Source organism: Schistocerca serialis, chromosome 9 (genome assembly GCF_023864345.2).
Source record: "Schistocerca serialis cubense isolate TAMUIC-IGC-003099 chromosome 9, iqSchSeri2.2, whole genome shotgun sequence".
NCBI classification, from domain to species: Eukaryota; Metazoa; Arthropoda; class Insecta; order Orthoptera; family Acrididae; genus Schistocerca; species Schistocerca serialis.
Genome location: NC_064646.1, coordinates 43,582,750 through 43,597,935, shown reverse-complemented (window position 1 = coordinate 43,597,935; position 15,186 = coordinate 43,582,750). Strand labels below are relative to the sequence as shown.

General features: G+C 38.9%; 1 protein-coding gene across 1 annotated transcript in view; it reads left to right on the top strand.

The window, feature by feature from the left end:
• LOC126418640 (myotubularin-related protein 3) overlaps window positions 1-15,186 on the top strand; it is a 170,051-nt gene that overhangs the window by 52,405 nt on the left and 102,460 nt on the right. The window contains 2 exon segments of the mRNA XM_050085499.1: window positions 1,910-2,217; window positions 2,405-2,636. Of these exon segments, the coding sequence (XP_049941456.1) occupies window positions 1,910-2,217; window positions 2,405-2,636 (540 nt within the window).

Sequence of the window (15,186 nt, the reverse complement as noted above, 5' to 3'; positions counted from 1 at the left end):
ATAGACACTCAACCAGCTTTTCTGAGCAATTCTGTGTTGACTGATAAGATTTATTTTCTTTCAAAGGTCTATATAAACAAAGAACATTGTAGGTACTGTGTGCGTAGCTTTCGTTACTAGCTTCCAGAATGGCCACTTCGTAGCATAACAGTTGCTACGTAGTGGAGTGACACTCTTGTGCTTGTTTTCTTCTGTAAGAATGGCAACTGGAGTGCCGGGCCCACGTTCGTATTAAATTGATCATATCCACTCTTTAAACACTTTAAACCATCTTTGAGCTTTGCGGTAGGGAAGAACAGAATCTCAATAGTCCTTCTGCAACATTACATAGGCCTAAGCTGAAGATTTGTTGAGATGAAAGCAGAATTTCTAAACCGCATATTGTTCATCGCGCATCTCCTCCATTGTTGCAGTAGGTGATTCTGAATGTATTTCAGATGTAAAACAGGAGTGCTGACAATGAAATTAGTAAGGCACGTTTTGTAGTGTAACATGAGATTTTCTGAAAAAGTGTGCTCCTCCTAGGCCAACGAAAGTTGTTTGTGGAAGTTGAAAACCTGTTCGAGTAGTTATTAATAGTGGAATGTGTACGCATTTTTTGGATTTATGTGCAGATAAAATGGAGGGAAAAAGTGCATTAACAAGACATGATGACAAAGAAGTGATTTTACCGGCAATGGGAAAGTCTTTTTACACTTTGCTGTAGCGGCCTGGGGACGCTGTGGACTCCAGAGAAGAGGTGGTCTGGAGAGCAATGGTTTCACACCAGAACAAAAGAAGCTTGCTAAAGTAATCTCTGACGTACTTACATACCATCTATATGTCATGCAATCAAGAGATTAGCTATGAGCACGTTCTAGTAAGTGATGTGTCCACTCTGTGTCGCAATGAGTTATGAGAATAGTTAAATACAGATGAGTTCCTTAAATGATGGTTACATGATTTTGTGGCGAGTTACTAGAGACCCTCTGAAGATGGAGATGAAATTCACAAGTTAAAATTAAGGGCATTGCTTACCAGGACTACAGCACCAAGACAATACGTGAAGGCGACCCTCAGTATTGAATAAGGTACCTCTTACTACGAACAGCATCAGGGTGATGTATTGTATGTGATGTTTTGTGGAGCTGTTACACCACAAAAGCCCTCAAAAACACTAGCGTTTGTTACAATTTAAGGTAATAAAATGTCATGAGATTAAATTCTGGCATGAGAAACTTTGACCATTAAAAATTATGATCCTAATTTATTGAACAGCCCTCGTATAATGCTTAAAATGGGCTCTTTATGATGAACTCTGTGCATTGTTAAGAGAGAAGAAATGAATGTCTCGATAATATTTCATGTAACTATTTTAATGCTGCCTCTCAAAGTGGGTGTGGTCAATGAACTGGTTTCATATTTGGGAAGAGCGGGTTTCAAATTCGTATTTGGCAATGCAGATTTAAGTTTTTTACAGTTTTCCTTAATCAAGGTAGGCAAAGAAAAACATTCCAAAACATGCTCAGATCTAGTGGTAAGCAGTATCTTTTTACAGCAGGTAATGATTTTCCCCTGACTGTAAATATTGTCCTCACAAAATCGGACAGTGAAGTACAGCAACTTGTGTGACGGAAATTATATTACAGACTATTTACAATGAAATATGTAGGAGAAAATGTTATGTAAAGCTGTCGTCAAAATGTCTAAAAGGTAATATAACGACCCTGCCTATTGTTCTTGCTCCACTCAGTTGTACAGTGATAAGCTTAAGCGCAGTTACACTTACACTAGTATACTACTTGTTTTAAGGAGCTCTAGGATACGATTGATCCAGTTTAATTTCTAATCAGTACATACTCCTAATTATTGTTTCCTGTCTGTACCTGTGGTGTACCAATTACACAGAAATGTATTTACACATTTGCAGCCACTGTGGCCATCTTTCAGTGTGCGGGACCTAGTTTTGTGGAGTGAGGTGTATCTCGGTACATCAGAGTCCACAGCCACACCTCATGCAGGATCTGAAGCTACCTCAACAAGTGTACCACTTTCTGGGGGAATGATTGTGGGAGCAGACGTAACGAGCCAAGGTGACAGTGGACATTCATCGGGAGCCAACTCGGGAGTGCCTACTTCTCCTCTTCCAAAAACACGTTCTTACGGAGACTTGATGGTAGCTGCAGACCACCGTTCCCAGAGACGTTCCAGTGACCCCAGTATTGCTGTTGATCTCTTGTGAGTCAGTTTCAATTTTACTTCCTACTTCTCACCAATGCTTTGTGACATTCAAACAGTGGTGGTGTGAATGCTTTATTTATTTAATGTTTTAATATTAAAATAACAAAGACAAAATAATTTTATTTTTAGATGATGACATTGGAGCTTTTTTTAAACTTACAGTAGTATGTTTCATTTTCCCCAGGAAACTGGAAGGACTGAATGATGCGGTAACTGCAGAAGAAGTCTCGGCTGCCGCCGTGTCAAAAACTGACAACAGACAGAAGCAGATAATTATGCATGACTTGTGTCTGGGAGATGAAGACTCTTCGGACAGCACTTCGGACCCGGGTTTCATCGATGCACCACGTGCAGCTTTTGATGACGAGGATGATGAAAATGAAGAATCTACAACAGAGTCCAGATCTGAGGCAACGGTTAGTAATGCTCGTTCAGTTTTCTCATCTCTTCTTACAAGGAGACTAGCAAGATGTAAAAAGCTGTGGTATTTATTACATTTAAGAAATTTCGATTTTAATCTAAAGTTGTCAGGAGATTCGGTGGTTCATCCGTGGAGACATCAAATGTATTGCAATCCCCACCCCCCACCCCCTTCTCATTTCTATATTATTTTTGCAAATATTTTTGCAAATCATTAGATACTGCAACATCACTTAAACATGATAAGACTGTTCTCTGAATTTGTACAGAAGACAACAAAGTCCACACTTAGTTGATGGATTACAAAAGCTTCAATATGTATTTGAGCAAACTGTTGGTTTAATTGTTAATTCCATTGTTAATGTCTCATGTGCCTTTTTCTTATTTTCCGATAGTATTTATTTACTAAACAGTTGTTGATATGTTTTTGGTTACAACTGCATCAACATACTGCGTGACAGTGAACATCGTTCATTATACTGTCTTAGTGTGCACTGGACTCCTATATTCCTTCCAAAAGTACAAATCTGCGGTAACTACTGTCCATCTTCTGACTGGTTTGGAGTGGCCCCCACAACTTCCTCTCCTCTGCCTACACCTACTTCTCTGAGTAGCACTTGCATCCAATACCATCAATTATTTGCTGGTTGTATTCCAATCTCTGTTGTCCCCTACAGTTTTCAACCTCTACAGATCCCCACCAATAGCATGGAAATTATTCCCTGATGTCATAACACATGTTCCACCATCTTGTCAGTGTTTTCCATGTGTTCCTTTCGTCAATGACTCTGTGGAGAACCGTCCATTCAACCTAATTTTCAACATTTGTCTTTAGTATCACATTTCAAACAATTCAGTTCTCTTCTTTTCTGGTTTTCCCACTGTCCACTATTCACTACCATACAATGCTGTGCTCTAAAAGTACATTCTCAGAAATTTCTTCCGCAGATTAAGACCAGTGTTTGATACCAGTACACTACTTTTCACCAGGAATGTCCTCTTCACAAGTGCCAGTCTTCTTTTTGTTTCCTCTTTGCTTCATCTGTCATGTGTTATTTTGCTTCCAAGGTAGCCAAGTTCCTTCACTTCAGCCACATCTTGGTCACCAATTTTGAAGTTAAGTTTATTGCTAATCTCATTTGTTCTACTCATTATATTTGTCTTCCATTATTTACCGTGGCTTAATCTTATCTGCTCATTAAACTAATCATTCCATTCAACAGGTTCACTCTCACAAAGGATAGCCATGTTATAAGTTAATCTTATCATCATTATCCTTTCACCCTTAACTTTAATCCCACTCCTAAATCTTTGTTATTTTGATCAATGCTGCTTCAGTGTACAGATGGCACAATAGTGGCAAAAGACTGCATCCATGACTTGGATGCTTTTCAATCTGAGCACTTCATTCCCGGTCTTCCATTCTTATTGTTCTGCTCGGTTATCATACTTGGTCTCAAATTTATTCTCACTGTTGACAAAGAGAAGGCACTATTGTACTAATGCAGCGTGGTGGACAGCGACACGGGACTTATTTGACAGTACAGACATTACACTGTCGTATCTGTGTATGACTTTGAGTGGAGTGCAAACAACATGCTTATTTAATGCCTTGAACAAGTCAGAACACTGTTTATGGGAAGTGTTGCCCATCTGCTTTCAAGAAATCTGCTGCAGAAAGTCAACGTTTGCAGGTGCAAGCATATGCAGAACATGCTCTGTCAGAAACAGCATACAGAGATTGGTTTTGGTGATTTAAAGACAACAGTTTTGCTTTGAGTGACAAAATGCATCCTGGTCGCTGTGGTATACCATGAACTGCTGCAGCTGGTTCTGACAGTGGATGCTGGGTTCCACAGTGCTCAGATACTCAGTTACTCAGTTCGAATCGTGCACTTAAAAACAATCGTCTACAATATGCTCAGAGATGTCACGAAAGTCATTCGCTTCACGACAGTGCCAGTCTGCGTATTGCGAACTGAGTGAGGGAAACCTGCAAGAGACATCGATAGTACGTCTAGTCTCGCGCGCCATATTCACAGGGCATTGACACTTCCAGTTACCATTTGTTTCGGTCTGCGCAGCATGGGCTTTCTAAACAGCACTTCGCATCTATTAACAATCTCTGGTTTTCTAATGCGACACTAATGCTAGATATTTTTGGAGAGAGAATGAAATACGCCATTGTCAAAACCTTTTGTAAGAAAGTTGACAAGAGAGATGCCAGTAACTACCGACCTGTTTCACTGCTGACATTTTCAAAGATTTTTAAGTCAGTGATGTATTCTAGGACAGTCTCTCACATGAGCAGCTATAACATCCTCAGCAAATCACTGTTTGGGTTTTAGTAGAATTGCTGTGTTGAGAATGCCTTTTACATGTTCAGTCACCAAATTTTACAAGCATTAAATAATATAATAGTGGCAGTTGGCATTTCCTGTGATCTGTCTGAGGCATTTGACTGTATGAATCGCTGTATTCACTTAGATAAATTGGAGTTTCATGGGATTGATGGTATAGCAGATCAATGGATAATGTTGTACCTAACCAAAAGAATGTACTTGCTCATTCAGCCGTTGTAATCTGGGGATATTATTCTGACTGGGCCGAAAACATGTATGGGCTTCCCCAAGGCTTAAGCTTAGGTCCACTATTGTTCCTGACATGTGTAAACAATCCTCTGTCTAATAGACAACAAGCAGAATCAGGTCTTTTTGCAGATGACACTAGTGTTGTAGTCAATCCAAGCATACATACAGAAACAGAATTTTTTTTTTTCCAAGTCATCAGTTTTCTGACTGTTTTAATGCAGCGTGCTACAAATTTCTCTCTTGTGCCACCCTCTTCATCTCATTGTAGCACTTGCAACCTGCATCCTCAATTATTTGCTGGATGTATTCCAATCTCTGTCTTCCTCTACAGTTTCTGTTCTATACAGCTCCCTCTAGTAGAATGGAAATCATTCCCTGATTTCTTAACAGATGCCCCATCATCCTGTCCCTTCTCCATGTCGGTGTTTTCCACATATTCCTTTCCTCTCCGATTCTGTCCAGAACATCCTCATTCCTTACCTTACCAGTCCATCTAATTTTCAACATTTGTCTTTAGCACCACATCTCAGATACTTTGATTTCTCCTGTTCCGGTTTTCCCTCATCCATGTTTCACTACCATACAAGGCTGTACTCCAAATGTACCTTCTTAGAAAATTCTTCCTCAAATTAAGGCGTATATTGTATATTAAATCTTAAATAGTGTTTGTAAAACTATCATTGACTGGTTTTCTGTGAGTAGTCTCACCCTCAATTTTAAAAAGATGCATCATATTCAGTTCTGCACATCTAAGGGTACTACACCAATGATAAGTAACATGTGACAAGGAAATAATAAAAAGGGTGGAAACTTCAGAATTCATAGGGGTCCATATTGACGAGAACTTAAATTGGAAAAAAAAACATGTTTTGGAACTCTTAAAACAACTTAGTTCAGCCACATTTGCTCTTAGAAATATTGTAAATCCTGGAGACAGACACAGCAATGAGTTGGCATTTTTTGCATATTTTCATTCAGTGTCATAAGGGATAAAGTTCTGGAGTAACTCTTCTTGAAGAAAGTTAGTTTTCATTGCTTAAAATAAATAAATAAATATGCACTGCAAGCGTAATGAGGTGTGGATACCCATGATCATCTTGTAGACATATGTATAAAGAGTTGGGCATCCTGAGGCTGCTTCACAATGTGTTTATTCAACAATTGTTTACATAACTACATTACCAGAAGAATAAATGATATACATTAGCACAAAAAGGGATGCATAATGTTGTAACAAATGTTTGTGATAATTTACCAAGGAATATAAAATGTCAGACAGACAGCAAAGTAAAATTTGAAATCAACGTAAGAAAGTTTTTCCTTGACAGCTTCTTCTATTCCATAGAATAATTTCTATTAGTGTAATCTGTAAAAGGGGGTGGGTAGAAATTACTAACACACATCTGTAGATATTATTATTATTATTATTATTATTATTATTATTAGTCGTAAAGCTCCCAACATGGAAGACGCTAAGTAAAGATGGTTCACTTCTGGGGCTTCTTATTCTTCTTGTTTGCCCACCAGGTCTTCATTCTTTGCGAGAATTCAGCTTTTCTTTCTTCGCTCCATTTTGTTTCAGTTCTCGGCGCTTTTGTCTCTGGTTTGACCTCCCATTTGTCAACTTTAAGTTTGAAATTGTTTCTTTTGTTCATGTCTTCAGTAGTAATGTTGGCTAATTCCAGATCTTTCTTTACATTTTTGATCCATTCTCCTCCATTAACAAGGGATGCTACGTATCTTACTATTTTTTTTGTAAGTCTGTGATCGGGAAGTCTCATTATGTGGCCATAGAATTTTAGACGCCTCTTCCTCATGTCTATCTCTATGTTAGAATATTCTTCAATTTTAGAATTTTTCTGTAATCTATACCCCTCTTTGGTCCATCTTGGTCCCAGAATTTTCCTAATGATTTTCCTTTCCTCTTTCTTCAGGTTTTCCATATCGTTTTCCTTTTAAGTGTCAAGGTTTCGCTGGCATATAGCATTATTGGTTTAATTACCGACTTATAATGTTTAATTTTTGTATTTATAGATAGACATTTTTTATTGTAAATGTTTTGGACCAGCCCTAGACCCCTACGAGCTTTTAATATTCTTTCTTGTTGTGAGTATTTTTCAGAAATTATCTCTCCTAAATATTTAAAGTATGGTACCCTCTTAATTTCTCCATATTTGGTTTGTAACTTAGAAATTTCTAGATTTGTTGTTGTAAACACCGTTTTCTCAAAAGATATTTGTAGGCCAACTTTTCCTGCACACTCTTTTAAGGTTTCTATCTGTTTGACTGCCATTTCACTAGAATCTGCCATTATTGCAAGATCGTCTGCGTAGGCTAAGTAGGGGATTTGTAGGTCATCTTTTTTGGTTCCCAGTGATATTGGTTTCCAGTACTTTTCTTTTTTTGAGTTCTTTTTCCCATTCTGCCATGACTCTATCCAGAACTAAGTTAAATAACAGAGGTGATAATCCATCACCTTGTCTAACCCCAGTTTTTATCTCAAATGATTTTGAAAGTTTTCCCATGAATTTCACTTTGCATTTTGTATTTGTTAATGTCTGCTCTATGATGTTCCGTGTCTTCTTATCCAGTCCTTGTTCTTCAAGAATTTTAAATAGTGTGGGTCTGTGAATTGAATCATATGCCTTTTTAAAGTCGACAAAGACATATACTGTAGGCTTCCTTCGCATTTGTCTCATCCTTGTAATCAATTTCAAGTTTAAAATTTGTTCTGGACATGATCTGTTTGGTCTGAAACCAGCTTGGAAATCTGAGATTTTGGGTTCTAGCAGTTTTTGTGTTCTTTCAAGAAGACAAGCTGATAATATCTTGTATGTGACGGCAAGTAAGGAGATTCCTCTATAGTTGTTCACATCCGATTTATCCCCTTTTTTATGTAACGGATGTATTAGGGCACATTTCCAATCTTCTGGTATTTCTTCAGTAACCCATATGTTTTGAATAATTTTAACTAGCTCATTTCTTGAGTTAGACCCTAGACTTTTGAGAAATTCGGCTACAATTCCATCTTCTCCTGATGCTTTGTTATTTTTATTATTATTATATATATATTTTTTTATTATTATTATTTTTTCCCCAGCATGTAACCATATTTACAAATTAAGTTGTGATGTGTACGTAAAATGATTTGTTCAACATCATTACGATTTATCATACAAATGGTCGATGAATTTGAAACAAACTAACTACCGTATTTACTCGAATCTAAGCCGCACCTGAAAAATGAGACTCGAAATCAAGGGAAAAAAATTTTCCCCGAATCTAAGCCGCATCTGAAATTTGAGACTCGAAATTCAAGGGAGAGAAAAGTTTTAGGCCACACCTCCAAATCGAAACAAAGTTGGTCCATTGTAATATGAGACACAATTTAGGTGGAATGAATGACGATACAGCTACAGTAGTTTGGTTCGAGTCATAAGCTTAGCAGTTAAGCTTTACCAGGTAGCCACTGCTATGCGTCAGGCGCTCTGTCCGTATTTATACGGGAACCCTTCCTTTTTCACGTGCTTCGTCTGGTTTGAATCGATTGCTTATTTTTCTTTGATCTGATAAGTGCCGTTCTCTTTGTTATAGGTGTTCACGTCACTCTAAGCTGAAAATGCATTATTGTACTGTGTCATGCATTGTTTGTCGCATTCTGATAATGTGTGTTTATGACCTGTCACCGCTCGCGGCATGGCTTGCTTCTGTGCGCGCTACCGCTGCTTACGATAAAAAAAGAGAGGAATTGTCTCATTAGCGAAACAATGGCAAGAGACTGCTATTTGTTGTTACTCACACTGCTGCTTTCTTTGATAATGACCAACAAGAACCAAATAATAGACTGCGTATGATAGAAGTTGTTCTGAACGAGAGTTTAGATAAAATTTTTCGCCATTTGAAAATCTTTGCAGATGCCTCTTTTGTTCATTACATTCTACACAGAAATTAGAGTCATCTTAGATTTAAAAATCTAGTCAATTGCTGTGCTTCATTTCTGACTGTATCGCTATTAGGCATAAGAATAATATGAATATAAACATTACATGATATGTATATTCTTCCACATTTGCTGTTGTCTCACACTAGTTTCGTAGTTTATTAGGCAGACAGGATTTAAATGGGATAGCAGCAAACATGAAAGAATACATGGCAAAATGTTTATATTCGTATTATTCTTATGGTGAAGAGAATACTGCATGTGATTCACAATTCATAAAAGTTCCTTTTACCAACCATCTCTTCTCACAGGTAGGAAAAAATTCAGAGCATATTGGCCATATTGACACACACATCCCAAACAGTCTTGCCAGTCGGATTTTCATAATACATCGAAATGCTGCTACATTCAAAGATGAATAATACGGAATTTGTATTTACGTTGTTGGATAATGTGTGAAAATGCAGTGGTCGAAACTCGGGGTGGAGAAAAAAAGCTCGTCTTCCACCTTTTTTTAAAAAAAAAAATTTTATTTACTGACTCAGAGGTTATGGCACCAGTATTTATCTTTGTGCCTGCAAAGCATGCCTGTGTAGCGCTACATATATTCGACGGCAGAAGTTAGTTGTGGCGGCACATACCAACATTTTTCAGAACGTCTGCTTACTTTGCACTCAATTCTAAGCTGCAGGCGGTTTTTTGGATTACAAAAACCGGAAAAAAAGTGCGGCTTAGATTCGAGTAAATACGGTAACTAACTAACTTGCTACATGAGTGCATCACCTTAGAAGAACCTCAATTCTTTTTAATCCGTACCCATTTGGTACCCGAAAATTGGGAAAAGGTTTTAGCTGCTAAGGGCACTCTCTCTCTCTCTCTCTCTCTCTCTCTCTCTCTCTCTCTCTCTATATTCGTTTAGTCGGTTCCGACTCTTCATGACCCCATGAACCAAATCACGCCACTTTTTTCTGTCTTGCACTTTCTCCCGTAGACCTTCCAGGTTGGAACACATTGCTTCTGTGATGCCATCGATCCATCTCATCCTCTGACGTCCTCTTCTTCTAGTTCCTTCAATCTTCCCCAGCATTAATGTTTTTTCCAGCGAGGCATGCCTTCGCATTGTGTGTCAAAAGTAGGTCAGCTTTTGTTTTAAGATTAAACCTTCCAGGGAGAAATCTGGTTTAATTTGCTCCAATATTGATCTGTTGGTTCTCTTTGCAGTCCATGGAACTCTAAGAAGTTTCCTCCAACACCACAATTCGAAGGAGTCAATTCTTCACCGTTCAGCCTTTCTAATGGTCCAGGTCTCACATCCATACATCACAACTGGAAAGACCGTAGCCCTCACAATACGGATCTTTGTTGCTAGTGTTATATCTCTGGACCTTATAACCTTGTCAAGGTTTGACATCGCCTGTCTACCGAGCAACAGGCGTCTCCGGATTTCATGGCTGCAGTCACCGTCAGCAGAGATCTGGGAACCGAGATAACTGAATGTGGTCACTACCTCCATGGTTTCTCCTGCTATATCCCACGAATTGGTAGGTGTAGTTGCCATAATTTTCGTTTTCTTCACATTCAGCATAAGACCAGCCTTTTCACTTTCGTCTTTCACCTTCAGTAAGAGTGTTCTCAATTCTTCTTCACTTTCTGCCAACAGGATCATATTTTTCAACATAACTTTGCTAGCATGTGAAATATGTGCGATTGTTCGGTAATCTGAGCATTCTTTAGAACTTCTCTTCTTTGGAATGGGGATGAATACTGATCTTTTCCAGTCTTCTGGCCACTGCTGCGTGATCCATATTTTTTGACATATTGAGTGCAGCACTTTCACTGCATCCTTTCCAGTGACTTTAAACAATTCTGCTGGTATTTCATCATGTCCACTAGTTTTGTTATCAGCCATATTTTCAAGGGCCCACTGGATTTCGCTCTCCAAAATATCTGGCTCTAGTTCTAAATTAACATTAACATCAGCAGTAGGAGCCCTGTCATGATGCAGTTCTTTCTTGTATAGGTCTTCTACATATTCTGCCCATCTTTCCTTAACATCCTCTGCTTCACTCAGATCTTTCCCGTTTCTATCTTTTATCATTCCAATCTTTGCCTGGAATTTTCCTTTAATTTCTTTAATTTTCTTATAAAGATCTCTTGTCTTCCCCATTACGTTACTATCTTCAACTTCCTTGCACTGTTCATTAAAGAATATATTTTTATCTCTTCTTGCTAATTTCTGAAAATCTTTATTTAATTCAAACATAGCTGATCTATCTCCTTTGATTTTTGCTTTCCTTCGTTCTTCTGCAACTTGCAGTGCCTCAACTGATAGCCATCTAGCCTTCTTACTGTTCCTTTTCTTGGGAATGTGTTTCTCTGCGGCCTCCTTGACAGTATTAGCTACTTCTGTCCACATTTCTTGCGAGCTTTTGTCCTCCAGCTGTAATACATTAAATCTGTTTTGTACCTCTACAGCATAGTCGGAGGGTATAGAGTTAAGGTCGTATCTGCAAGTTGGGATACTTTTTGCTATATTCTGAAGTTTCAGCCGAAATTTTGCAATCAGGAGCTCATGATCTGATCCGCAGTCAGCCCCAGGTCTTGTTGTAGCTGACTGAACCGCGCTCTTCCACCTCTGATTACAAAGTATGTAATCAATTTGGTTCCGGTGTTGGCCATCTGGCGAAGTCCAGGTATATAGGCGTCGTTTTGGTAGTTGAAACAGTGTATTAGTAATTATCAATGAATTTTCTTGGCAGAATTCTAGGAGTCTCTGTCCAGCTTCATTTGTTGTACCAAGACAATATTTCCCTGTTATACCTTCTACAGCTTCATTTCCCACTTTTGCATTCCAATCTCCAACTATGAAGACGATATCCTTTTTTGGTGTTGACAGTAGTAATTCTTGTAAATCTCCATAGAACTGGTCAATAATTTCCTTTTCAGCATCGGTTGTTGGTGCATAAACTTGAATTACTGTGATGTTGAGGGGCTGACCTTGAAGTCTGATGGACATCATTCTATCATTTTTATATTTGCATCCCATCACAGCTTTTCTCACTTTATCACTAACTATGAAGGCTACTCCATTACTTCTGTTGTTATCGTGCCCAGAATAATACACCATATGGCCATCCGAAGCAAATTCTCCCATGCCAGTCCACTTCATTTCACTTATTCCCAATATGTCGATGTTAATTTTCTCCATTTCTCTTTTTTCACTATGTCTAGTTTTCCTTGATACATGGATCTTACATTCCATGTTCCTATGCAGTGCTTCTCTTTGCACCATCTTACTCTTCGTGAAGCTCCTCTCAACCTGGTTCCCCCCGGAGATCCGATCGGGGAACTTGAAACTCCGGAACATTTTGAGCTGAGCGAAGCCATGGGGTTTTCTTGGGATAGTTCAGTGGTGGTTTCCCGTTGCCTTCCACTGTCCTCCAACTCCTATCTGCTCACCAAATCAGTTTCCCGCTGGGGTTGGTTACCCAACCTTCCGCTGAGTTGCTCGGCTTAACGGGGGCACCACGTGTAGGTAGGAAGTTGGAGAATTGAGGTGACAGAGGCTGTGAGAACTCTCTTGCTGAGTTCTTGTAATCGCGTATCACCCCCATTTTATGCCAGAGTCTCATGATGTCTGCAGAGACCCCCTCAGGTCATTTCCTGGGCTAAGGGCACTACTTTCAATAAATTATCATTCTTTTAAAATAAAAATTTATTTTGTGTCCAACAAACAGTGAGAGTTAATTCAAGTACTCAGTAAATTTTGTGTGTTACTTGTCTTTCCCTAAACTTATACCTATTCTCTTTAGCCTTTCAAACATCTTGCACCATTTCACATTGTCAAACACTTTTTGTCAGTTCACAAATCCTGTAAACATGCCTTTGATTTGCCTTAAGTCTTGTTTCTGTTATCAAGTGCAGTGTTATTTCTGCCCTGTGGTGTTGCCTTTACTTTTCCTGCAACCCCACTGATAATCTGTTAGATCCTCATTTTTTCCAGTTTTCTATATATTATTCTGCAGAGTTCCCATTAGTTTTTAAGTAATACTTCTACTAACTGAGAAATTTGTTATGTTCCAACTCTGAATTGCTGCTTCTCAGTTAAAGGGTTAGATAAAACTGCGTACATTAAATATAAGGGACAATCAGATAAAAAAATTCTACTAGTTCAAAAATAATCACCATGACTGTTAATACATTCACCACAGTGTGGGACAAAATGATCAGTGCATTCACAGAAAAGTGTCTGTGGTTGCCTAAGGAATGAGAACTGTACCCAGGCATGCGCCTCTTCATGCTAAGGAAATTGACAGCTACAGATATCTTTCTTCAGGGCTCTAGAAGTACGGAAATTGCATGCAGAGAGATCGGGACTGTATTAAATTAATAAATAAATGTAAGGTGCAAAGGGAGTGATAGAAATAAGGCTGAGGACATTTTGGGAGAAGATAAAAGTGAATTAGACACCAGAAGTTACCTAAAATTATGGGATTCAGATGCTACGGAGGAGGGAATCAAATCAGCTGGGGTGATAGGAAGGTTGCATCCCAAAAGCTGAACAACAGTTCAGCCATCTGGTATGACATGTTGTCTCCAGATTCTCTCTCCCCCTCCCCTCTCCTATTCCCCCTCCCCATCCACACATCGACGCAGAAGCTACTACTGATCAAACTCTGAATCTCCAAATTTGTTGTTCTTGTTGTTGTGGTCTTTAGTCCTGAGACTGGTTTGATGCAGCTCTCCCTGCTACTCTATCCTGTGCAAGCTGCTTCATCTCCCAGTACCTACTGCAACCTACATCCTTCTGAATCTACTTAGTGTATTCATCTCTTGGTCTCCCTCTACAATTTGTACCCTCCGCGCTGCCCTCCAATACTAAATTGGTGATCCCTTGATGCCTCAGAACATGTCCTACGAGCCGATCCCTTCTTCTAGTCAAGTTGTGCCACAAACTCCTCTTCTCCCCAATCCTATTCAATACCTCCTCATTAGTTACGTAATCTACCCATCTAATCTTCACCATTCTTCTGTAGCACCACATTCAAAAGCCTCTATTCTCTTCTTGTCCAAACTATTTATCGTACATGTTTGACTTCCATACATGGCTACACTCCCTACAAATACTTGCAGAAACAACTTCCTGACACTTAAATCTATACTCGATGTTAACGAATTTCTCTTCTTCAGAAACGCTTTCCTTGCCATTGCCAGTCTACATTTTGTATCCTCTCTACTTCGACCATCATCAGTTATTTTGCTCCCCAAATAGGAAAACTCTTTTACCACTTTAAGTGTCTCATTTCCCAATATAATTTCATCAGCATCCCCTGACTTAGTTTGATTACATTCCAGTATCCTCATTTTGCTTTTGTTGATGTTCATCTTATATCCTCCTTTCAAGACACTGTCCATTCCGTTCGACTGCTCTTCCAAGTCCTTTGCTGTCTCTGACAGAATTACAATGTCATCGGCGAACCTCAAAGTTTTTATTTCTTTACCATGGATTTTTAATACCTTCTCCAAATTTTTCTTCTGTTTCCTTTCCTGCTTGCTCAATATACAGATTGAATAACATCAGGGTGAGGCTACAACCCTGTCTCCCTCCCTTCCCAACCACTGCTTCCTTTTCATGTCCCTTGACTCTTATAACTGCCATCTGCTTTCTGTACAAATTGTAAATAGCCTTTCGCTCCCTGTATTTTACCCCTGCCACCTTTAGAATTTGAAAGAGAGTGTGCCAGTCAACATTGTCAAATGCCTTCTCTAAGTCTACAAATGCTAGAAATGTAGGTTTGCCTTTCCTTAATCTTTCTTCTAAGGTAAGTCGTAAGGTCAGTATTGCCTCACGTGTTCCAATATTTCCACGGAATCCAAACTGATCTTCCCCGAGGTCTGCTTCTACCAGTTTTTTCATTCGTCTGTAAAGAATTCGTGTTAGTATTTTGCAGCTGTGACTTATTAAACTGATAGTTCGGAATTTTCACATCTGTCAACACCTACTTTCTTTGGGAT